The 26,436-nt window shown below is 45.6% G+C and overlaps 1 protein-coding gene across 1 annotated transcript in view; it reads right to left on the bottom strand.

The window, feature by feature from the left end:
* Nucleotides 1–26,436, bottom strand: part of BICC1 (BicC family RNA binding protein 1) — a 102,460-nt gene that overhangs the window by 24,166 nt on the left and 51,858 nt on the right. Inside the window, exons 4-15 of the mRNA XM_078859815.1 lie at nt 24,294–24,373; nt 22,021–22,179; nt 18,583–18,636; nt 16,910–17,098; nt 16,141–16,386; nt 11,005–11,136; nt 10,313–10,532; nt 7,896–7,973; nt 6,533–6,670; nt 3,932–4,473; nt 3,054–3,150; nt 789–948 (exon numbers count right to left, since the gene is read on the bottom strand). Of these exons, the coding sequence (XP_078715941.1) occupies nt 789–948; nt 3,054–3,150; nt 3,932–4,473; nt 6,533–6,670; nt 7,896–7,973; nt 10,313–10,532; nt 11,005–11,136; nt 16,141–16,386; nt 16,910–17,098; nt 18,583–18,636; nt 22,021–22,179; nt 24,294–24,373 (2,095 nt within the window). The remainder of the gene's footprint in view (nt 1–788; nt 949–3,053; nt 3,151–3,931; nt 4,474–6,532; nt 6,671–7,895; nt 7,974–10,312; nt 10,533–11,004; nt 11,137–16,140; nt 16,387–16,909; nt 17,099–18,582; nt 18,637–22,020; nt 22,180–24,293; nt 24,374–26,436) is intronic.

The following is a 26,436-nucleotide window of genomic DNA, read 5'->3' as shown; positions in this document are numbered from 1 at the left end:
TCACGTAAAATAAAATAAATTAAAAATTTAATCTAGATAGAATCCAAGGTGTTTATGCCACGGCTTAGATTTTACACGCTACTCCATTGCTGTAGGTGATGTAAAAAGCTACCCAACTATGCTGGCTTGTAAGTAGGTTTTTCCCCTTTTTTCTGGCAACAAAACGGTGTTAGACCAGAGGATGCCAAAAGGCTCAAAAGAAAGCTGTCTCTGGTGTGGACCAATCAGTTTAAAGGACAATGCATATATTATCAAAGTATGTTTTTTTTGCATTCTGACCACAAGCATTGTGGTTAATGCAGACATGATTCCTTGTAAAAGGTTCCAGTTTAGTGTTTTAACATCTTAACACCTGTTTTGTTGGCAGAAAAAATGGGGAAAACCTACTATCATATTTTGGTACTGGCATAGGAGATCCCATGATGATGATATCCTGGCTTGGTTGAGACAGTCCCGGTTTAAGAAAGCAAATTGAGATTTTGGCCTGATTTCACATTTGTTGGCTTCATGCCCGACTCGTGATACGGGCAAAGGTTGGGGCTTGCTGAGTAGTAGGCGGAGTCTGCAGAGGAGTGGGCAAGCCCTATGAGTAGTAGCAGAGTCAATTAATAGAGCCGAAGAGACTGCTCTCTGTGTGGGCGGGGCTATCAATATAGTGGACATGGCTGTTGAAAAACACATGGTCCGGGCTGACAAAGGGAGAGGCTGCCATCTCACCACGTTTCCTCGTTGAGCCTCCCAGAAATGTAGTAGCTTTGTGTGTGTGTGTGCTGTTCACCCCGACGTACTGCGCATGTGCTTGCATGTGCTGTTGTTGCTGCTGCTGCTGCTGATGCTGCTGCTGGTGCAGCACACGAGCCCGGGAGAGGCTCTGCTGCAGCTCGTGGCTGCTGGCCGAGTGGGACGGACTGCGCGGCATCCCCACCTCCACGTACGCCTCCTCCGGCTCTGCGGAGCATCAAGTCACATGCGCAGTATTCTCGTGAAAAGCAGGGCAGCGTGGCGTAACAGCTCGCGATGTGAACCACGTGCCAGGCTGGGACCTGTGGACCTGGGCCAGTGTCTACCTCGACGTGTAAGAGGCAGACGTAAGTGCTGACGTCTGTTCATCTGATGGTGTTGCCGTGTTTGTGTTACCGAAGGCCACCCTGGCCTAGGGGTCATTAATGTCCCCTAGTACAGTCCTCGGTGATTGCTGTAATCATCAAGTGAACAGGGCAGCCTACAAGGATCCTAATACTTACACCAAATCAGTGATTAAAGAAACGGGGAGTGGAGGGTAATAAGTACCCATGCTCCCCTTCATGGTACACATTAGAGTAAATGCAGGGAAAACATATATGCAGTAAGCATCACTTAACCTTGCACATGGACACTTGAGCTTGAATTTCTGTTAACCGAGGGGGTGTAGTACCCTTCCGTGCCCTCCCATCTCGCTGCTCTCTGCTCCTAGGGTTTGCCCTGGTTTGGAAAGACTGCTTTCACTACTGCACTGAATCTCAAGCAACTATTACCATGTATACCACTTCCACTCTGGGGAATTATAAGCAAAAGAACCCCAAGGGGAAACCTCTGAACGACAAATAGTCGTGGAGTTTCCCTTCGGGAACTCTCGTACACATTTAACCATTTGCACGCCCATGAACTCAACGCCATTCAGTTGTTGTACAGTGGCACGGAGTTACCGTCAAGCAATTGGAATCTCAGCGATGCACTAAGTGGTAGTGACATTTAGCCCGCCAACTTGCTGAGAGGACATTTCTATGTATTTTTTTTTATGACAGCTCTCCATTTCAACAATGACGATGAATCAGCCAGGGCTTTGCTTGGAGACCGGGTTAAACATTCATTATTTTTTTTACGAGACAGAAGAGTGAGTTGACACCTCTGCTGGATTATCTTTTAATGATTATAACGATGTCACCTATTTATTTAAGAAAAGGACCAACAAGATTCAAGATATGTTTCAAGAAGGTTTTCACGTTGGAATGTTTGGCCAGTTCTATTTGAAGGAGTATTTTGAATGTGGGAGGAAACCAGAATAACCATAGAAAGCCAATGCCTATGAGGGGAAATCACTCAATAGTCCATACAAACACACTTGCTCTACTGCCGTTTGATGGCCATTTCCCAATCAGGAGGGTTTGAAATTTCTGAAATGTGTATGTGATTCAATAAACCCTGCCTCAAAAACACCACATTACAGGCGAGAGCCACCGATTATGAAAAAGAAACAAAGTAGTTGGTGACGCTGCTGCATTGGCAGTGGTGCACGAGCACAAACAATAACAAACTCAACAAATTCGTCAATAAGATGGCAGCCTTGAAAAGAAGAGGCATATATTAGGCGATGTTTCTGGCAATGACCCTTAATCACCACACATTGAGGGGCCACTCTACCTCTCTGGCCCCTCTGTGCTGTGCCTGAAACGTCACATGCTATATACTTGTTTTTTTATCAGGCCGCAGTATTATTGATGAATATCAGGCTTCAGTTTGTTATTTACGAAAATGATGCTCCAAAAATACCAAGACCAAATCAGTTGGGAATTAAGGGGATCGACAAGCAGTGACATTCTCTGGCTTAATCGGTGCATATTTCCTGCGATAACATCGACTGAAAATATGGACGAAGACAATTTTAACAAGCTGAAAAAAAGCACGAAGAGGGAGCACGCTTGGAATTACACTTGAAAGGCACGAAGAGGGACGCATGGAAAAAGAGAACACGGCAAAGTTAAAGACATCCTATTGACTGCCAAGAAAAGTAAGTGGGCTTGTGCAGGACACTTGTCTCTCGAAGGGCTGATGGCCGATGTTCGAGACTAACAATGGAGTGGCAGCCAAAGGGGCCACGTCCTTCGTGGCTCCGTGGCGGTGGAGCGACAAAATCCGTCCATGTACAGGAACCAGATGGATTGTTGCACCGTGAGATCGTGAAGAATTGGCGACAGCTTTGTGAGACATTTATCCGGCAGTAGATAGATCACGGACGACTCAGGTGATGATGAGTGGATAAGCGGAGGGGATTGGAAGCGTAAGGAGCCACCCACCTCGTCGGGTGTTGGATTTGGGAGACAGCTGGCCACGTGAGCCAGACAGCACGACACACTCCCGCTTCTGACAGCCCGCCGCTCTCTCGGACGGCTGCTGCACGTGAACGCACAGAGAGACGAAAGCCATCGTTGGCCGTGTAGCCTTCAACCGACTGTTGGGGCAAGTGCTGCGAGCGACCACCTCATCAGTCCGGAACGGTGTAAGAGAGGGTGGGGTGGCCGACACCACGCCCGGTCGCCTTTGTCTTCCCGCCGCTGGTGTTTCCACACCGCACCTGGTATGTACTAATTTAAGACTGAGTTGACCTAGGGAAGTGTAGCACCGGTTTTAGATACCACTCCTCACTGATATTAACCGTGGCCAGGAATCTAACATTGTGCCACATGCATATACGTTCACAAACATACACGGACATTGAACAAATGCACACATACACATTTGTTGCATCACAAGAGCAAGGATCAACGCTACACTAGCGAATTAATATCACAGTTCGCAGTTAAAAATAGCAAAATGTATTGAGGTTTTTTGTAAGAACAGGATAGATCAATGGGAAAACTTTGGTGGAGTCGTGGTGCAGCGGTTATTGCTCTACACTAAGTTCGAGGCAACCAGGCAAATCTGAACTCAATTCCTGGCCACAGCTAGCATAAAACAATCAGCAGTGAGCAATGATATCTTAACCGGTCATAGCCCCCTCCATCCTTCCAACCCACCCTTGACAAATGTAGATAGATTTGATCAAATAACCCCCATGACCCACACGACCATTGGGGAGGCAACAGATTGACAAAACGGCTGCAAACCACTTTCATCATTTTCATTCATTATGCGCTCGCCAACAGCGTTTGAAAGTGCCGTAACACTTGGGTACCTTAACGTGGCCATTGAGAGAGGTGTTCGGCGTGAGCTTCGCGGGCCCCTGCCCGCCGCCGTCTCCCGTGTCCCCGTGCGATTTCGCGTGAGCCATCCTGCAGTTTGTCACGCCGCCGCTTTCCCCGTGAGCCAGGCCCACGGCCATGGACTGAGACGGCCGAGTGGAGAGACTGAGGCTCGTCGCCGCCCCCCCTTGTTCCGCCACTGCCCTGAACGTCCGCGCGCCTGCGACGCCTTGCTGCGTTGCGGGCATGCCCTGCGACGACGCTGCCCCGGACGGCGAGTTAAAGCCCACGAGTTCGCCGGCGCCACGCGTGGCTGCCGAGCCACTGGCAGCCGCCTGCACGGAAGCCAGCGCTGCCTGGTGGTGGTGGTGGTGATGGTGGAGAGCGTGCGGCGTCGGGGGGCTCAGGCCCGGAGGCGGAGAGGGCATGCGATGCGACGGTGTCCCGTAGCTGGTCATGCCGCCCCCCAGCAGCATGCCGGTGAGCGCCGCCTGCGTGGCTGGCGACAGCACCACGGGGGGCAGTGCGGGAAACCCTGTGGGTGCAGGGACGGCAGACGCACGCCGGGATGTAGAGGTACAGAAGGTGGTCACGAAGCAAGTTTTCTTGTGCTACATCCTCCACCTTTTCTTTCCCCTCGGTCTCCCTCTAAACACACAGGTTTCTGTTTCAAGGGAGACGTGTGCCAAAGGATGTGGTCAATTGAGACACAAAGACACATTCTGCTGCTCACAATTAAAATTCTGGTCATTCGGAAGCATTTTAAAAATGTATTTCTTATCAGGCCCCATGGTGTAAACAAGTGCAGTCTCCAACTCTTATTATCCACTCTATCTCTCTGGCCAATCTTATTCATGTGTTGTGGTGAAGAAGGGCCATTCCCAGATACATGGCCTTATAAGATCACAATGTTATTGATGAAGGTGAGTTTTTGTTGTTATTTGTGCTCGTACACGACTGCCAACGAAGCAGCAGCATCACCAAATAATTTGCTTAATATTTTCTGTTCCTTGTTGCTCTGTGTGGGTGAGACTGTATGGGGAGCGGTAGTGTAGCGGTTAGCGCGCTGCGCTACAAACCCGGCGGCCCGAGTTCGATTCTCGCTCACGGCCAACTTCGGTGACAAATATCTGAACTGGTTCTGGGCCTCCCCTAGGTCGACTCAGCCTCAAATGAGTGCCTGGTGCAGTGTGTTAACATTGCCACTAGGGAGACAAAGGCGGCCAGGCGTGATTCTGGCCACCCACCCCCTCAGGTGCCGTATCGGCCTTCATAGATGTTCTGTAACAGCAATTGCCTCAACAGTCTGTTAAGGCTTTGTCTTTGAATCAGAATCAAAATATGTATTTATATTGGAGGAATCTGATAACCGATAAAGCTCTTTTTTAAATCCTTTATATTAAGTTCACTTGCTTGCTTGCACGCTTGCGACCGTGCAAATCTTTCGGTCGTTTTTAACCCACTTCCCGTGATCCAATCGAGCTGACATTTTGCACACAGACTCGTTGTGCATGACAATTTATTTTCGTGAAAAAGTTTTTCCTAAATTTTACACTTTTTAGGAAAATAAAAATTATATTTAATTACCAATTGCTTAATGGTGGCAGGCAATTATCTGACCCATAGGTGGCAGCCATCTCAAGCCAGAGGACAAGAGGACTCTAGCCGCCACGCATATCAAGGATTTATAGTGAAAAACTTTGTTTTTACGGGTTAATTTTTTACTGGCCAAATAATGATTCAGCCTATCCACGATTCTATTCCCTCAATTCAGGGTCACAATCACATTGAAAAATCAATTATAAGAATAGGTTTTCCCCCTTTTTTCTGGCAACAAAACAGGTGTTAAGTTGTTAAAACACCAAACTGAAACCTTTTACAAGGAATCATGTCTGCATTAACCACAATACTTGTGGTCAGAATGCAAACAAAAAACATACTCTGGTCGTCTTCTGGCGTCCTCTGGTCTAACACCGTTTGAGACGAGGCTCAAAAGAAAGCTGTCTCTGGTGTGGACCAATCAGTTTCAAAGACAATGCATATATTATCAGATCATGTTTTTTATCTGCATTCTGACCACAAGTATTGTGGTTAATACAGGCATGATTCCTTGTAAAAGGTTTAAGTTTGGTGTTTTAACAACTTAACACCTGTTTTGTTTCCAGAAAAAAAGGGGAAAAACCTATTCTCATATTTTGCTACTGGCAAAGGAGGTCCCATGATGAAGAATCAATTATGTTTCATCTCAATTGTAATCTCTCATTCTTGCCACCTGTCGCGTACATTCTGTCTCATTTGTTCCATTAGCTTAAAACTGACATGCACAATTTGCATACATTACTCTGAAATCAGCTCGTGTTCAGGCGCTCGGTGCATTACGACATCACAGGATCATGAGAGATGGTGGTGACACCTTGGGAAAGCCGTCTTCCAGGAGCACATTGTTCACGGCTGATTATATTATTTGATTGGAAATAATGGATCTGTACATGCGCGAGTAGACGCACGATCGGTGAATCGTTATACGCTAACGAATTCCTCTAAATGTGCACGCATAGTAGCCTACACTGACGTGTATCCATCTGTTGCAGTACCTGGGGGTGACACAGTCCACATGGGGGTGCTCTGCGGGGGGCCGGACCCCTGGGTCACCACTGGGCTCAGCTGGGCGTTGAGAATGTTCAGCAGGGCGCTGTTGGTGGCCACACTCAGGGCCCCAGGGCTCAGCATGGCTGCATCAGAACAGAAGCGATCCGGGCTGAATGATTTTTCATGCGTTCCACACAGTGCCACAGAGTGCACAGCGCCAATGCGGGAGGTTGCAGCCAATTTTCACCCTTTCACCGCGAGCGTTGGTGATTTCGTATCTGAAATTGCCGCGATGAACCCATTAGAAATGTGTTGTGCTTCCCCCTCCCACTCTTTCCTCCTCTTCCCCCCCCCCCAGCAAATATTGTACTCCCGATCGTTGTCCATATGGTAGGAGGGCAGTGAGCCCAAGGGTCTCCAGTCAGTCCCTATTCGAGAGTCGTCTGGCTCCGGGTCTGTTACGTGCTCACGACATGCGCTCCCCTCTCTGATGTTTGTGTTGTGTTCTTGTGTTATACTCAAGACTTAATATACCCACTTTGACACGAATCCAACGTTGCTGAAAGGGGAAGCATGTTCTAGATTTGAAGCTTTCGTGACTGCAAGGATTCATACTCTTTGGTTTTTTCGGTAAAGTCACGTAGGTAAAAAATCTAATAAAATTAGTGAAAACAACTAAATTAAATCACGACACGGCCATCTCTAAGACACACTTGAGCGGTTGCGCTTTTGCTACATTGTCCCCACCTGAAGAAGGATGCTTGTGTTGAGCCCGAAACGTCGTGATTTAATTTAGTTGTTTTCATTTATTTTATTTTATTTTTTACCTACGTGGCTTTACCGAAAAAAAACCAAAGAGTGGGAAACATGTTCTTTCAAGTGAACACATTTTAAGCATGAGAAATGTTATTCAATTTCAAAGGTGTTATTAATGCTATAAGGACGAAATAAAATATCTTGCAGCATAAGTAGAGGTGTTAATACAACCTTCGCAAATAAAATTTTTAAACATTGGCGAATTGCCCGATGATGCTGGATGCAATTACCAGCGAAATGTCGTACTCAAAAATTGTAAATGTTGTGGTTTCACGCTTCAACACACCGGTGGGCTAAAGCATTGAACAATTTGTCTTTTGTCAACGTGACACTTTTTTACTGATTGACCGTGTCGGGTGGTGGAGGGTTACGACACATTTATAAATAACGCGATCTAAACCCAAAAACGTTGATCATGAACATTTTTAAAACACGCTGCGAAAAAATGAGCACGTGGGATGATGTGGGAGAAATACTACGTCCTCAACGATGGAAGGCTCGCCATTGCTGAGAGCCCGCTGGCTGCGGAAGCAGGAAGCTCTCTGTACTTACGGGCAGCTTCGGCACAGCTCTTGAGAACAGGAGGCTGCTGCGTGCAGGCGGCCGTGGTGCTTGCGCATAGCCAGCTCTCTGGGACACATGCAGATGGGACAAGGATGGGGTAAGTAAGGGGTTAATGCTGGTAAACGTGCCCCTCAAGAATGAGGTTAGCAGTTTGCCTTATGTATGTATGTATATATGTTGAACATCTTTCGCACCGTACGTAGCCAACCATGCTAATTGGAGGTGCTACTTATGGAGGTTTTCACAGTTGTACTGTTTTTTGCCATCTTGATGTGTTTGGCTAATTCATAATATCGGCTGGCCTACATCAAACGGCAGCAGCAACTGGTAACTTTACATAATCGAGGGGGGAACGTGAGATGCTCCATTCAGTTCCCGAAGAAGCTCTCGGCGCGTCCAGTGAAACGTCAGACCTGTAGAGTTCGCCTGCTTTCAAAATCATAAATCAGTGTCTTTTTATTTAAATGTGCAATCGCGTAGCACAATTTCCATTGGTGACCCTGAGCCGGTGGTGGGAAATCCCCAGTCTCCATTTGTGGGTGCCAGTCTTTCTAGGAAGTAGCAACAGTTGACGGCCAACAATGCAATACAGTCGAACCTCGGTATACGTCGTTAATTCCTTCCAGAAGGTAGGACTTATACCGAAAATGACGTATACCAAATTCGACGTATTCCAAAGAGGTCGTATACCGAGGTTCCACTGTACGTCTTTTATTGGCCTAAAATGGACGATAGGCTGCGTTGATCCCCGAATTAGGATTTTAACTCCGAACCTTGTTATTGCAAGCCAAGCGAACTGACCACGGAAACAGCTAGCCTGCTTGACGTACATTAATCAATTACCAATTCACTTTCCCTCATTATCTGAGATAAGTAACCACCGCTGTCATTAATCATGTATTGAGACTGTATCATTAATTTGAGACCAAGAATCAACATGTTCCAAGGACGAATCGATTATGGGTTTTATGGTGAACTATTCATTTACACTTAGCAAGCAATATCACTGAGCTATTGAATGGCATGGCTTATGTGTTATGCTTAATTAGTGTTGGCACGTCTTCAAATAATGATCTAGCAGATTTAAGTTGTGTACTTTATAACACCGTCAGCAAATCAGCCATGCATGTCTGAGTTTTTCATACTGCATTCATTTCGGCTAAAACAGTGGTATTTAATGTCGGTCAATGAAGGCTAAAATATGCCAACTTAGGGTAGGAACATGTCTGCATATTAAAAATATTGCTGAATAATTGCACTTTTAGGTATAAACAAACGTGTTTTTAAAATCTAGATCAAATGTAAAACAGCTGTATGTGTGGTGGGACTGGTAGTTTAGTGGTTAGCACACTGCACAACACACCCCGCTCACAACCAATAACAATGGCGAATATTTGAGTTCTGGACCTCCCCAAGGTTAACCCAGCCTTAAATGAGTTCCTAGGTGTGGTGTTTAAACATGAGTACTGGGGAAACAAGGGCAGCTGAGAGTGGTGCTGGCCACCCACCCCCTCACGTGTCGTGCCGGCCATCATAGGTGCTACTCGCTAACACCACTTGCCCCAACAGTCTGTTAAAGGCTATACGATGAATCTTTGTTAAGCTGGGTTTCCACCTCTGAAGTAGAAAGAACAAAGACTAGGACAAATTGTGGGAAGTATAATATCTCACAATACTGAAAGAGGGGAGAACTACACATTGATTGTTTTGATTGGTGTATTATTATTAACTGATAAATAACGGGACTCTTTAATGGTCAGGAGAGACTTACAGATTCCCTCAGACAGCTTCCTCAAAAAGAGGACTATCCTGGGAAAACCAGGTGCCAACCGTATCGTGTGAAGGCATACGATACTAGAGGTCTTCATACTTCTTTCCTAACACTGCTTAACTTTGCAATTACCTTCCCTCGTTACTTCTATCAGTTAAAAAAACACATTAATTGCCATCTATTACAATTAGAAGTGCACATTTTTGACTGGCTGCTTGATTTCGATTTAAAGCTTTCGTGACTGCAGGGATTCGTCTTCTTGGTTCTTTCGGTAAAGTCACGTAGAAGGGAAATAATAAAATAATAAAAATAAACCATAAAAAAATACAATTCTCACGACGTTTCGGCCACAACGCAAGCAGCCGTCCTCAGGTGAAGAACAGGGCTGTCTTTCCGACAGGCTGTCTTTCCGACAGCCTGTTCTTTACCTGAGGACAGCTGCTTGCGTTGTGGCCGAAACGTCGTGAGAATTGTATTTTTTTTATGGTTTATTTTTATTATTTTATTATTTCCCTTCTACGTGACTTTACCGAAAGAACCAAGAAGATGGCTGCTTGATGTTGTGGACCTCTGGGCCTGTGCTCGGCAACGGTAATAATAAAACAATATTAATACATATTAGCATTTGACCTACCAATCGTGGACAGCCCCAGTCCAGCTGAGGCGAGGATGTCCAGGCCTGAGGCCTGCATTGGGTACGTTGCATTCGTTGCCAGGGAGACCGGGCAGCTCATCTTGGGGTTGAGAAGGCCATTGGCCGGGATAGGGATGCCGCTGTTCTCCAGGCCTAGCAGCAGACGTCGGGCCTCGTAGACGTTGCCCGCATTCCGTTCCATGCTCTTCACAATCACCGACTGAGGCCACACACCGCACATTTATTTTTAATGCTCCCCAATTCGGGTTTAAAAAGGGTTTTTGTAATAGCCCTGTCCATCTGTCCATCTGTAACCCGGGGGGGGGGGCACTATAACTATCTCCAGAAAAAAAGATGTGATATGAGTCAACTTGTAGTATAAAGTTCTGCTGCCATTTGAAACTTATCCTCATAAGAACCGGCCAAAGTGATCAAATGGCTGCCCAGATATCTCGAGACAGAACCCTGAGCCAAATGAACATTTTGAAATATGCAATACTCAGCCATTTTACCATGAACACCTAACACAGCTCTTCAGCCATTGCCTACAGCGCCGGGCCACTGTATTTATTCTCCGTTGTAAGGCAGTGCTAATGGCGAAGCAGGTGAGGTGCGTTTTTGTACCGCGCTTGCGCAACGTTGCTCGCGCTGTTAAGTGTCCGTGACGATGCTGCGCGCCGCGTGACACTCGCCTTGCTCGGTTGCTTGGGCTTGGGTTTGATGCTGATGAAGACGTCAAGGTGCTCCATCAGCTGCGCCATGTTGTGCGGCGAGATCTCCGCGTCCTCCTTCATGTCGAACATGAGGACCAGCGGCAGGCAGCCCTGCGCCGTCGCGACAACAGAGGAGGGCACAGCCGGGACTTAATTTCTCACCGAATCTCTTTCTGAGTCACTCGTAGACTGGAATTGGCAGCACGTGACGAACAGTCACAGCCATGGCGAGAGGTTTCCTGGGTGTGCTGTGCCCGTATGTTCTTGGTTGCCAACCCGGATAGACGCAGCAGATGTTAAGCCCTGGGCACAGCCACATTCTTTGCTTAACTCGCTCTCTCATTTGTTTGGATGTTCGTTCCTCTGTCTATTATATTCTGAGCATCTTTATTGCCTTTCAAGAGAACTCGACAGAGACGATGAGATGTTACATATCTATGAAAAGGATTCTCGATCCCGCAGGTGAAGGGTGAACGGATGCTTCAGCATTATAGGAAATTTATACATTTGCCAACATGAACCACTGGGGCATGAGATAGTCTTTACTTGCATGTGCTGCATTGTCTTTAATGTCGTTTTTGAGTGGATGATGTACTTTAGTAAATGCCTACAGCATGTGGCTGTGAAAATGGCATCTTTGAGCCCATGCTGCCTGGCTGAGTGACGTCCATGGCAATGAATGTGCGTTTCTGCTTTTTATGCACTCGTCAGAATTAAAGTGTTGCGTTTATCCAGGCATCTTGGAGTCTCTGATGGAATACACCACTGTGGTAGAACGCTCTGGATCATGAACTGGGTGATGGCACGGGGCTACGTGGCACACTGTTATAGATTCAAGATAGATTAAACAGGACCTTATCTGCAGGCACACAAAAAACATTCACTTCTTCTGGCACCCGCATCAATTTTTTTTGTTCACAGCATTTTCACTCGATATCGGAGGTGATGTTTTTGTCCCTACGGAATCATTGCATGTGATGTCCCTTTGATTGGATTATTCGGGCCAAGTACCAACATACATTTCTTGCACACCCCATCTGCTGCCTTTTTCTCTCTCAATAATCCGAGTTCCTTTTAATGGTTTCGACTAGTTTTTTTTAACAAGGTTGAGAGAATTGTAAATGCAATATGGTGGTCACGTGACATACATGTGAGGCATGATGCGAGTTTGTACCTTCCTACCAATTGTGAGTGCACCTTGGTGTTTTGTTTTAATTTTCTGTTTGGGTTTGTGGGAGCAATTTTTCAAGCGGCAGTTACAGTAGAGAGCAAGGGGTTAACTCTGGCTGATGGCCAGTGGACCAAGCCAATCGAATATATTCCCAAAATGGTCGTCGTTATTGCCCTGTTCGCCCGTGAGCCCAAGGTTCACGATGTAATTTAGTGACGATAAATATTACATTTGATGCTTACCAGGCCATGAAATGGCCCATGGACTTGACCAGAGCTCTCAATTTTTTTTTCTTCAAAAATAACATCCCGAGGCAGGAACTATTTAATATCTCATCAGGGCATTATGCATTTTGTGAAGTTGCCGCACTATGCTATCAGTGGCTGCGATACATTTTATCCACATTTACGGGAGCTTTTTCCATTTGCCTGATTACCAGAAGACAGATATTCCAGGCTAATTACTTGACTAATTGGTGCTCTTTGAGTTAAAATATTGTATATAATTTCAATATACGTAATTTCGTTAAAATCTAACTTATGAATTCGGGAAGGAATTAGATATATGTTATGTTAAATTTGCATTTACAGAACTTTGAAACTCAAAATTATCCTTTTTTTTTTTTAGAAAATCGAACAATTTACAGTCTGAGCATGCATTTCACCACCGTTTTTGGTAAGTACTGAACAGTAATTTATTTTGCAACTTATTTTGAGCATTTTATCCTAAAAGTATAGATTTTCTATTAAATGTGCTGAGAAAATATTTTCTGCATTCTAATTGTGATATTATTACATCTTGGGGTTTCCCTAGGAATGCATCTCCAATAATAATAGTAAAACAGAAGTCAATTGAAAATAGGGTTTGATATACAGAATCCCGCTTTACGGACAGTTTTTCAGAAACGCATCTGTTCCGGATATTGAGGGTTGCCTGTAAATCTAAATCAATATGCCAGTGGCTTCCCACCTCAGTACCTAAAGGCCAGTGGCTGATTGCATACAGGGGTGGTTGCCCTTGATTGTTTTAACTGGCAAACAATGGTAAATCACACTTCAAGGAGAGTTATGCAACCAGCCACAGGGCTTATGCGTCAATTTCATTCAGCTGGTTTACTCTGACATAAACCAGTGGGAAGATGAGAGCTGCCTGCAAGACAAACTGATGGCTCAACTTACCACTGTGAAATTCAGTCTGTGAGTGGAATTTAGTTCAGCTCTCTGATGTGTTTTCAGATTGTACTGTGCATTGCTCGTCATGATGTCCAACTTTTCGCTCCACGTTCTGAGAAGCTTCTTCTGGACCTGAATTCATCCGTGCAGCACGACTCACAAAAAAAAAACTACGGGTGGAATTTATCGTCGTGAAATGTTTCTCAAAATATAACGGACGTGTGCTGATTCTGATGAGTTTCGTAAAAAAATTATAATGGCAGCTACACCAACACATTCAGACAAGGAAAATCTTTCGCTGCGAGAAATGACCAAGTACATCCATGGATATAAACTCAGGTCTCACCATTGTTGGTGAACGTCTCCTTGGAGAAGGGAGGAAGTGGCATTGATTTTGTTGGGATTTTGGGTGACAGCCACCTGCACACGCGGCACTTGCTGCTGTAGCACTGCCTGTCATTGCTGAAAAACAAGCCTAGGTGTCTTGAGCAGGGCATGACTTTGCAGAACAGAATGAACCGCCCTCTTAAGAGGGAGGCAGATGACATAGCGGCATGGAGAAAAGTAATGAGACAGCTAAATTCACCATCCTGCCACAGCTGGAAATTTCAGCCAATTGCCTCTATTTGAAGATATGTATATATAATAGTGTTGGATATAAATCAGCTGTCAATTAATCATGGGGGGGGGGTTTTGTGGAAGTAGATTCGGTTTTGGGCAATGGTCCTTCAGCCGTGGACCATTTGGATAATGCTTATGATATAGATATGTTCTTTGCGTGGCAATATTATTGAAAAAATGTATAGATTTTATTTTTGTACACTTCATTTTAATAGCATCTTGTGCTATGGTCGCATTTAGATGCTATATAACTACAAATGGTATAAGTGCATTTTGTTGTAATTAAGCCTCTTCCTACATCATTTTTTGTTTATCAGGCAGGTAACAATTCCTACTTCCACCCCCCTCAGGTGAGTTGATTGCCATGTTTGTATTTAAGAAATTATTTTATGCACTCGCCAGATTCTTTGTACTATTTCTGAAAAATCCTGTCCACCCATATTCATATTCCCACCCCTATTCAAATACCACCTGGAATTTTATTCCCCATCATATACACAGCATTGAGTCGGCTTCCACCTTCAAAAAACAACTAAGATGCACGTGTCCCCATGAGCCTTCTAAATTAAACTGAGTTGGTCTCCTCGCCTCCAAGTCACGCTCAAACTTTTAGTCCATTTGAGAAGCTGTGCGTGTTACAGGTTGTCATAATGTTATTATTAAACGTAGATTGAGCAGTGTGTGCTTTTTATATTGTTTCTGATGTCATTCCTCCTTTCTCTCTACTGGGAGATATGCTGTGATTGACAGCCCAGGACCTCTGGTTTTAGACACTAAGCGAGACAGCACAAAGTCACCCTGAATTTGTTCCAGACATGCTGTGCGAGTGCACATCTATCATTGATTTTTAACTTGAGAGGCAACTCATCTCTTTTATTGAAGATACAAACTAGTGGAAGGTGTGTACCATGGGCTTTCCAACGTAAGTTTGAAGCTTCATTAAGTGGTATAATTGCAGTAATGCTGCATGCAAACAAAAACCCAGGACTGATGCAACAGCGACATCCCTGGATTGCACCAGACCGTGATTTGATTGAAAGTATTTTACTAAAGAAGCTTCAAATTTGTGTCAATCAGCGCAGGATGAAAAAATTACAATTCACAACTTTACTTGGGATTCAGAGAGTGCTGACAATATGACCACTTGCCTAGGCATGTATCTACAAGATAAGAGATGTTAGTTTTCTTGGGTTATCATCATCATTAACATCTTCATATTCTTGGTTCTTTCAGTAAAGTCACGTAGATATAAAATTAAAATTTAAATAAAAAATAAATAAAAACTACAAAAACTAAAAACCCACGTTCTTATTATTTTCAATTTATTTTTAATTCAAATTTATTATTTTTATTTTCTATCAACATGACTTTACCGAAAAAAACAAGAATATGAATTCCTGCAGTCACGAAAGTTTTAAGTCAAAATCAACATCTTCATTCATGATTTATGCACCATTACCATCTCTCACAGCTTTGTGATGCAGCAATTCACGTAGCTCCTGCACTTGAGACGATCTCCTTGCTAGTCAAGCTCTCACTCTGCATGTTTCCCACTTTGGCTTCTACTCCGTCATTAGCCTCAATCCCCAAGCATCATCCCTTATCGCAAGGTGGCCTTCCCAAGCCCACTTACGTTCCTTAATTGTCAATATCGTGTCTTTACAATTATATATGTTCTCTAATCCATGTGTTCCTCTCTCTATATCTTAGTGCCATTCCAAGCATGCACCTCATGTTGGTTCTTTGCGCACTCTTCAACTTTTGTTCCATTGTCATCGTCAGTGTCCGTGTGTCCGATCCATGTCACAGCAGGTGCATTTATTGAAAACTCTGCTCCATTATTCACACTCATCCCATTGCTTTCATTCTCAAATTAAATTCCCCAAAAGCACTCAAACGTTCTCTCCTTGCCTCTTTAAAATTGACAAAGCAGGTCATATTACACTGATTAAAAATTTTTGGTGTGCTTCCTGGACCGTATCTTCCTTTAAATGTGACGGTGTTGGACTCGCGATGGGATGCCCTGTTGGGCCAGCGATGAGGGATGCGTTGCGGTGGCGCGGTGTGTATGTTGAACTTCTTTCTCACCGTACATAGCCAACCATGCTAATCGGGGGTGTATGAATGCCCCAGCTGCTGGTGCACACTCACCAGGAGGCACGTTCGGGCCAGGCACACGGCCTCCATGTTGCCGTGGATGTGTATGGCCTTGTGTGGGCCACCGGGCTCCGGGAACTGGATCTGCGCACCAGTCCGGTGCACGATGCGCTTGACGTTGAGGCCATTACGTCCCATCATGAACTGGTGGTGCTGCGGGGCGACGTCCAGCTGGGAGCTCACAGGGAAAGTGGCTCCAGGGCTGCCAGTGAGGTGCTCGATAAGCATTGCCACACCCTCCTGCGGCATTAAAACAACCCATCGTCATCCTCAGCAGCACAGCAGCATGAGAAACATGCTGATGAGAAACAGTAACTGGAAAAAGGTAGAAATAACAGCTTCATCAACATCATTATTATTAGCATCAAACATACTCATCATTATCAGCAGCAGTAGGACCATCATTATACACATTTGCAGAAACATTATTAAATGCCTTCTGGGTCTCCGGTGCAGTTGCACTGCCTGCACACTCGATAGCTACACGACCGCTAATGCACACATGTTGCATGGGAAGCATCGTGCGTGCTGATGCACTGAGCCTGTGTTTATAGTGCAGCAGGAGCAAAGCAAGAGCCGACGCGGGTACCTGCCAGTGGGCAACACGGTACTGGCCTGAGAAGGATCAAGAGGCTAAGAATTTGGCAATCAATATCAAGGTTGAATATTAACACTGGGCCGCTCACTCCCCAGCCCTTGGGCCCCTGTGCAGTTGCACCACCTGCACACCCAAAGGCCACACAACCTTGGTCAGCGGCTGTACCTTGGTGGTGCTGACGTTGGACCCGCGCGCCACGCACACAGTGCCGTAGAGGCGCGCGCGCTGCTTGAAGGCCACGTTGAGGCCGTGGCGCTGCGCGATGTGAGCGACGGCAGGCGAGCTGGCCTCCGACACGGGCTGCAGGAACCCTGTCATAGGCACCTCGAACATCAGCGCCAGTGGCAGCAGCTCCTGTGGGTGGGTGGGTGGGTGGATGGGCGCACGGATGAGTTGTATTTAGATAAAAGCGTGTAAAATATTTTTAAAAAAAAATGATTTTTAATGATAGAATATAGTCTTGTCATCAGTATGACATAAGTATACCAAGTTTGCAGTCGATAGCACATTGGGAAGTGGGTAAAAATTGAGTTACAATATTTTTTGAGGATACGACAACAGACGGAGTGAGTTAAATAAAAGCGTGTAAAAAGGTAAAGGTGCAGCCCTGCAGTCGCCTGCTCGTGCCACTGCTGGTCGAATGGCCTCTGCAATAAAGAGCTCTGGAGAGCTCCTCGAGAGGGTATTTGGCCTACTCTTCCATGCTGGACAGACTTCTTGGAAGAGACGGGGGCAACCCTACTTTGCCATGCGACCTACTGATCGTCTTACTGCGGTGAATCCTGGCTTTGCATCCAACTTTGAGATAGATTATTAAGTCCCAGCTGAGTCCCAGCTGAGTCCCAGCTGAGTCAGAATTTTACTCCACAAAAGACAAAATCTATGATGAAAATGCTTTTTTGTTTCCACTTAATTTAGCATGCTCCACCTACAAGTACCAAAATTCCTGCAATGGTTGAGGGGTGTTGTCAAGTGCTAGAAGGACACAATGGAAATACTGAAAGCAGTTCAGTCGTATCATCTTTCAGGGTGTATCCCTGACATAGAGAGTCAATGCGAAGGGAGGTTGATATTAATGTCTATGCGGCTTATGACACCACTCTATACACCATCACGTGAACTCTGGTCATCCTCGCAGCGGCTTTTTGATAACCATCGAACAAAGACGGGTACTGCATCGCGAGCTTTCAGATGCGCTTCTGTGGCCGTCTGGAATGCTCTTCCTTCCGATATTAGGAAGCCACTGGCGCTATGCATTTTAAAATTTAGATTGAAAACTCAGGTGTGCGCGTTGGGGCACGGAGTAGACGCCGCGGAGGCGGCAGCAATTAAGGGGAGAAGCGCAGTTGAGAAGGTGCAATTGGGGGCACGTAAGGACTCGAAATGAGGAGGGGTATATAATCAGGAGTGTGGGTGAGTAATGGGAGGTGTTCGGGGTCCAAGAGAGGAGACGTCTCGCCGCTGCCGCTTGGGCCGTCAACGGGACCTCGCCCCTCACGCCGTCGCCGGGCGGGTGTTGGTTGAACCCCCCGCCCGGGACAGACGGGTGAGTGGGTACGGGGCAGCGTGGGTGAGAGCAGGGGGCAGCGGTGAGATAGGAGAAAGTAGGTGCGGTGCGGGGTAGATGAGAACGAGTAGGAGGAGGAAGCGGCGTGTGTGTGATGACAGTGAGAGGGAGTCATAGATGTGCCTACAACTGGTGCGAGAGCAGTGTGAGTAATTATATACAATACAATAATATATAGCAGGTTAGTGAATAATAATAATATAGCTCAATGCGTGCATGTCTGTGAGTGATGTGTCATTGCGTGCTGTTATGGCCAAGGTGATGGCCTCACCCGGATAAAGGCGCGCGCCTCCTCCACTCCTCCAGGCAACCCCGCAATGGAAACCTGCCAGCCACACCGAAGACAAAGATACCCCGTACAACCTTAACAGACTGTGGTAGCGAGTGCTGTTAGCGAGCACTGATGAAAGTCAGCACATAACACGAGGGGAGGCCCGGGACCGGTTCAGATATTCGTCAATGGTGTTGGCCATGAGCGGGAATCGAACTCAGGTCACTAGGTTCGTAGTGCAGCGTGCTAACCGCTGCACTACTGCTCCCACACCACACGCGCACACACACTCGCACACACACACACACACATGTTCCAACACGTTAGATGAGTCCAGTTCGTTGGTGTTCACTCTTCCATGCTGGTCATCTGCTTTACACATCCCTGAGTGATTCGCTCGGGAAATATACGGGACATTTTTGCTGGGAAATCGCTGGCAGCACCAGCTTGTGTGTGTGTGTCTTATCTCCAGCGCACCAGGCACATGGGCGCGATGAGCGTACGGCCAGGCTTTCATGCGCTGCCCATCAGTGTCTGGCAAAATAAATGTGAGTTGATGCAGCCTCAAATAAAGACAGCATCTGCTGAACATGCAGGACCGAAGTTTTTTTGAGGATTCATTCAGATGATGGTCTCTGACTTTAAATCCTTGCGTAAATATGTTGTTGGTGTTCGTGTTATTGTGACAGGATGAGGAATGTTTTTCTTTTAACATGAAACATGAAAGGGGTGTAAGTTCCATAATCTCTGCACAGATTCTTTAAATGCAAGTTGATATGGGAATGGAATGTATCATCTTCACATGCATTTTTCAGAATGCCTCATCTGAGCATTGTTCACTGCTCATGAAAATATGCGTAAGAACAACGATGGCACGTTTTATGATTGGCACGTAAATATGTTCGTCAAAACAGAAATGACAACACATCAATCCCAGGTCTACCATTTATATCACACGATGTGTTGAAATCCATTTTACTGCACGTGCAAACAAAATTGGGCGCAATAAAAGAACGGCACAATAAAATGCTGCGACAGATCTCTGCTCTAGTGAAGGGCACACATGCCCTCACACTTGCATAGCGCGTATTTGTGCGGGTGTCTGTGCCTGCATGTGGGGAGTGTTGGCGTAGTGGTAAGTACGCACTGCTACCAATTAGGAGACCTTAGTGATATCAGAAATGTTCCTGGGCCTCCCCTAGATCAACTCTGCTTTAAATGAGTACCTGATGCATTGTGTAAACATCAGCACTAGGGATACAAAGATGACCGGGCATGGTTTCGGACACACCGCCCTTTCGTAGGCCGTGCTAGCCTTAATAGGTGCTCGCAAACATTACTTACCCCAGTAGTCTGTTAAAGGCTATACGGATGATGTTTTATTTTTCCTTTGTGTGTGCATGCGTGCGTGTCTGTGAGTGTGCGTAATCTGTGTTGGGAGCACGCTGTGACATAACGTACGAGCGGGCAGTGCTCTCGTGGTGCGCTGAAAGCGTTGCTGGCATAAGTGTTGCTATGGGCTGTGCTGGCTGGCGGCCGGGCTCCTGGCTTAGGGCGCTATTAAAAGGCCGCCCATTCACACAGGTATAATGGTATTCGTCGCACCCATTAAAGTAGAATGAGTTTGCCCGCGCGGCTCGCCCGTGGCTTAACTCCGCCTGGGAACTCGGATGCTGGGACGGCTTCTCGAGAGCCGCAGAGCATCGCTGTAAAGCCCATGCTAGCATGTGTTTGCCGTGCCGTAATTCACCTCCGTGCTCTCTGTGAAAGGAGGCCCTCCAATTGCTAATGCGGCCGAGCTGCGTAGAGACGATTTGAAAACTAGGCCCCAGTATTTTTTACAATTTCATTTATTTAGCCGGTTTTAAGCATAGGCTGGCTGGTTTTTTAACCAATTAGAATGTTTTTTTTAATTAATTAACCCACTTGCCCTTTCTCAAAGCATCTGGTCAGCATGCAAGGGTAAGATAAAATAGCCTGTAGAGTGGTACAGGATACCTCTTCCACCAGTAGCACCATGATCAGGCAGATCCAGGGCTGCCCCTCGACCATTTACCCATTACCGCCTGGGGGTGGGAAAGCTTTGGCTCACGAGTCGGACGTAGCCCGTGACTTGATTTCATCTAGCCCACGGCAACGTGAGGCCTACACCACTTTGAAATGTGCCGCAAACAATATGTATTGCAAGTACATTGGTCACACTAATCGGTTACTAGAGTAGAATATTTTCTATCTGGCATCTCAAGTCTGCAGAGGTGAGCCCTGATTATTATTTGCCTTATTACTGGGTAACACTAAGGTGTGCATTAATATGTGGCTCGCCACAGGCATCGTAAGGTCACTTCCCAACCCCTAAGTCTTCCCCGCTTATACTTGAAAACACTACGTATACCAGTGCAAGGGCATCTGTCAAGAATATTCCCATTAAAATAAAATGACTTGGAAACACACTTAACGGTGCGTTGCAGCCTTGAGAATGGATAATCTCTTTGGAAGGAGGGTGCCAAGCTGTTCAGAACATCAGCGAATACTCACCGTCCGCTACTCTAGACACTGCCAGACATTCGTAGTAAATTATAACATTTAGAAAAATGTGATTGTAAATGTCTTAGAACCTTTTTGTCCTGTGCCATTTGGACTCCTGCCCCTCCGGGCCATGTCCTCTCCTTTCCACCCCACTCTCGTGCACCTGGTTCAGACCCCCTAGCATTGGGGGTGGCGGGCTGTCGGGGGTTGTATGGGGCTGTAGGGGGCTGTAGGGGGCTGAACCACCGCCACCTGCTGTAGGCTCAACTCCCCCTTCTAAATTCCTATAGTCCTACAAATGTTGGTTAAATATTTTACACCAGTAATAATAATAACAACACTTTCATTTTATATTGCACCATTCATACTAACAGCATCCCATAACGCTGTACATTAATTATACAAAAGGACCATATGTCATACACAGCCACTACCAAGCAAATGAAAATCCTACTACCAAGCAAAATAAAAAAATAAAATAAAATCCGGAAAGGTCACAAAAACAAAAAGCACAAATCAGCAAAAAAAGTGATCACAACAAGGCAATGAGTCCATGAGGTGTACTATACATCCCAGACCACAATCCCAACTTCCCAACCACAGGAGAGGGGACTAATTTACATAAATCAGTCCAAAGTCCAATGGCAGGTTTTCCTTCAGCCTTTTGTAACATACATAGGAGGTGAGAGCTGAAGCAGAATGCACGACAGACAAAAGCGCATCGTATCATTAGTCACCCTGTTCAGCGCTGAACAAACGTTTATGCATTTTTCCTTATAAGGCCACACCAGTGTTGTTGATGGATGCATCGAGTGTTTTTGCTTGTTGTGCGTGCGCTCGTGCACCACTGCCAACGCAGCAGCATCGCTAAACAATTAAGCGTGTAAGCAAGGCTGAGTCACGGGGGCCGACCTGGTTGCTCTTCTCGGCCTGGCTGCCGCGGTTGGAGTCAGGAAAGTGGATGTGGCAGCCCGTGTTGGCCATGACGCGCTGAATGTTGGCGCCACCTTTGCCGATGACGTGCGAGTGCTCCGTGTGGGACACGTCCATCTTCAGAGTCACCCGGTTGCTCTGTCAGGGTGAAAATGTCAACGTGATTTGTCTGCATAATAAAAGTTTTTGGGTTAGATCGCGTTATTTATAAAAGTGTCGTAACCCTCCACCACCCGACACGGCCAAACAGTAAAAAAATGTGTCACATTTACAAAGAACAAATAATTCACTGCTTTAGCTTACCGGTGTGTTGAAGAGTGAATCAACATCATTTAAAATTTGAGTACGACGTTTCGCTGGTAATTACATCCAGCTTCATCAGGCCATTTTCCAGAATGGTGAGGCTCTCCTCCTGCATGACACATTTTTTACTGTTTGGCCGTGTCGGGTGGTGGAGGGTTACGACGCATTTATAAATAACGCGATCTAACCCAAAAACCTTTAATATGAATAATATTGGTCGCGAAAGCCTACGTGTAATTTTTCTGCTTAGATGAACATTGACAATTGAGGCGTGGCTCCTCTTCTCGAGTTTACAGCCCTGAGCCAGTGGTGGCAATTCTACATTCTTCTAGCAGGGTTGTCTGTTTAACACACAGGCTTTCGCGACCAATATTATCCATAATAGAGATTTTTTTTGGCTCACATAACACTTATCCCTCTATTTAAGGACAAAACAGGAGGATTTCTCCACGAACCTGTCTGTCTCCTGATGATGCTAGTTGTAATTACTGGCAAAACGTTGTACTCAAATGGTAAATGTTATGGCTTTACTCTCCAACACACCGGCGTGCTGTACTAGTAACGAACTGGCATGTTTTTTTTTACGTGACAAACATTACTAATTGGCTGTGTCAGGTGGTGGTGGGTTTAACGACACATTTATATTTACGCAATCTAACCCAAATAAACATCTATTAGGGGTGAGTCCATCCATAGGACCAACCACTGTAGACTTCCGTACAGAATGGTACTCATTTTATCCACCCTCGAGGGATGATGGGCTGCAAACCGACAAACCTGGATTTGAACTCGCATCCATCCAATTGCGAACCACTCGCTCTACGACTGAGCCACCTGGCCATATTACGGGATTATGTGGGTGCCAAGCGTTAAAATGTTTATCTCTTCACACCGTGCAAGCCATCTTGGGAAAAAGCAATCTGAGAACTCTTATCGCCTGGCAGTCCTGCCAATGCATTTGGTCAGTGTTGGAGACAGAGCATTTGTCAAATTTTATCTAACATTATATAGAACCATCTTCCATTCGAATGTCTGCTTTTGAATTCACTGTCAATTTTAAAGTCAGTCTTCAAACTCAGTGTGAGCATGTGAAGCGTGTGTGCTCATCGAATGCAGTGCCTGGGTGAGGCATAAAGTATTTGTGTGTTTCACTAAACGTGCCTTCGGGTGGCTTTTCGATTAAAGTTAAAATGTGAGTTATCATCATTATTATTATCTTAGAGGTGGAGGGACCTCTCTCCTAGATTGTGCCAAGGCCTGCTCCTACCACAGGCTGAAGGGGTGAAGTCGTGGCATTGTAGGTCCAAACACCCACATTCAAGCAATCGACTAACCTCGACGCTCCTTACACTTTTACGTTGTCAGAGTAAATTTATAGGAACCGTTTTTTCCGAATAATGCTGAGCACATGAAGGCGGGTAGGGATTGTTATTGTAAGGCTCTCCACACATTCTTGTATTCTTGCAGCAATATTGTAGGTATATGAGTGGTTTTGGGGGAATTATTTTGAACGTATAAGAATATTTGCTTCAAACTTTTCATAACATTTCTCGCTATGAGAACATCCACTCCTGCAGAGCAGAGGTCCTACCACGAAGGTGCTCGTGAATAATTTGTGCGCTCTCTCGGTGTTGTGATGAGACGTCGGGAGACAAAATGTCACGTCACGTCTATTCCTGCCGTACGACTGCACGGAGAGAGGGTGATATTCTTTGGTTCTTTCGGTAAAGTCACGTATAAAGATAAAGTAATAAATTAAATAATAGCATACTACGACGTTTCGATTGCAATCGAAACGTCGTAGTATATCGAAACGTCGTAGTATGCTATTATTTAATTTATTATTTTATCTTTATACGTGACTTTACCGAAAGAACCAAAGAATAATTCCTGCAGTCACGAAAGCTCCAAAATTAAGAGAGGGTGATGTTGTGGAGCCAGGGGCATACCTTGGTGTCGAGCACTGCCATTATCTTCTCCTTGGCGTCCCTGATGTTGTCTCTCTTGCCGCAGACTTTGATGTGAGGATCTGCACAGAAGGGTTGCGGGATTAGCTATATTACAACACAATCCACTGTCACTACCGCTCGTAAATCAAATGTGTGCTTAAAAAATCTCTCTGTTAGCGGCCATTAGGATGTCTCTAACTTCTGTATGTTTCACAAATCCACGTGTTCCTCTTCCTCAGGGCAATTCCAAGCAAGCTCCTTTTGCGCACCTCTCAACATTTGTTCTAAAGGAAGTGGGTTTGGGCAGAACAGGTCGATGCAAGGGACGATGGCTAGTAGTTGAGACTAATCACAGTGGTAGCCATAGAATTTGAGTTAATTTTATTTGTTACATGGAGGATGGCACCGTTCAGCCAGTTGCCCGGCTATTTTACATGGGAGATGCACGGTGCTGTGGGAGCACATCAGCAGCGGCAACAAAAACAAAAGATAAAAAACACATCGACATTGCAGAGAAGGAATAGAGCAGGGTCCTTAAGGAATGTTGCACAACGAATGAGGTATTTAACGGTCAGAAACAAAGCACATCAAATGAAATGGTGTATGTAAAAGAGGTAACATGCCCCACAAGACGTCTCTACCGTTGTATTGGAGCAATTAAATCAGATCGTGTGCAGGTGCTGGATTTATTGTTGCATCGTAAGACCGTGAGAGGTGGCAGTCGCGTCGACTCCAGGATTCGGTGTTCTACTCATCTAAAGAGCCTCAGAACCATACTCTACCAGAATATGCCGTTGGATCACCACATGCAAAAATATGATCAGGTCCTGCAATTTTCATATCAGGGCTCTACGACACATCCGACCACTATTGAGTCATGACATAGCCAACAGGGTGGCGTGTAGCATAGTATCAACAAGGCTTGATTCTTGCAACTTACATACATACCTGGTAATATAAAATAAATTGTTTACAATCATAGAAACACGCACAGACGGGTAGAGAGTTTGTGGTGTTGTAATTCTAAAACACGGTAGAGAACTTGCTCAGAGTGCATGTGTGTGTGTCCACGTATGTGCTATGTGTGAAGGCGTGAAGGGCAGTGGGTGACACAAGGCTTCTAGAAACCAAAGAAAGCAAAACAAAGTAAATGACAACATCCAGCTGCATCTGGTTGGGTGTGCTTGGACAGCCATGACACCTTTTACTATACCAGGGTTGCCTGGCACCTTATAACGCTAGGTTGAAAGTGGCCGCCAACACAAACACACGGCTGCAATCATGTTACTCGGAATGCAGCATGCGATAGCAAGAAAGCCTGTTCAGCACGTGGCTTATTAATCCAATTCGAATTGACTGCAAATGTCAGGCCAAATCGTCGGCATCGGCCATGATCTATCCACCGACGGATGAAGGCCTCACCAACCCATCACCATCTCTCACAGTTTTGTGATGTAACACTCCATCTAGCCCCTGGGCAAGAGCTGATCTCATTACTTTACCACTGCGGTGGACGTGCCTCTCAGGCCTGTTCCCTCCTGTGGTTGCCACTCTTAGTGTTAGTCTCAACCACTGGCCATCATCCCTTCTAAGAATGTCTTGCCCAAACCTTCAGACTTCAAGATGACACTTGTAACATGTGTTTACCCTCTGATTCATGTGTTTCTTATTCTGGCTCTCAGAATATTTCCAAGCATTTCCATTTTCATTGCCAGTGTCTATGTTTCTGATCCATATATCATAACAGGTAATGTGCACTGATTGAAAACCTTTTTTTCTTTTGGCACATTATGACAGTGAGTATACATTTCAGATCTTACGTGAACACCAAAATTGATCCGAGAGAATGCCAAGTTAAAGTCCTGTGTACAATGTGCAGTTGACAGATCTTGAACATTACACCGCACTACTTGCTGCACACTGAAAATTACATGTAGAGTAAAATTCTAATCGGTTGAAGGAATTTTCAAAATTGCCCTGATAAAATTCCCCCTTGCTTTTAGCTGGATCATTGACTGTGGCTGCCGATTTCGCCTTCCTGATGCCATAAGCACCAATGCGTTGGGTTAATATGTTTGGTTAATGTTTTGTAAAGAATGACACACCGAGGGAAGAATGTTTCTGCTTAAAATCTGGGTGAAGC

This window comes from Lampetra fluviatilis, chromosome 9 (genome assembly GCF_964198595.1).
Source record: "Lampetra fluviatilis chromosome 9, kcLamFluv1.1, whole genome shotgun sequence".
In the NCBI taxonomy this organism is placed as follows: domain Eukaryota; kingdom Metazoa; phylum Chordata; class Hyperoartia; order Petromyzontiformes; family Petromyzontidae; genus Lampetra; species Lampetra fluviatilis.
This window is presented reverse-complemented; position numbering and strand designations above follow the sequence as displayed.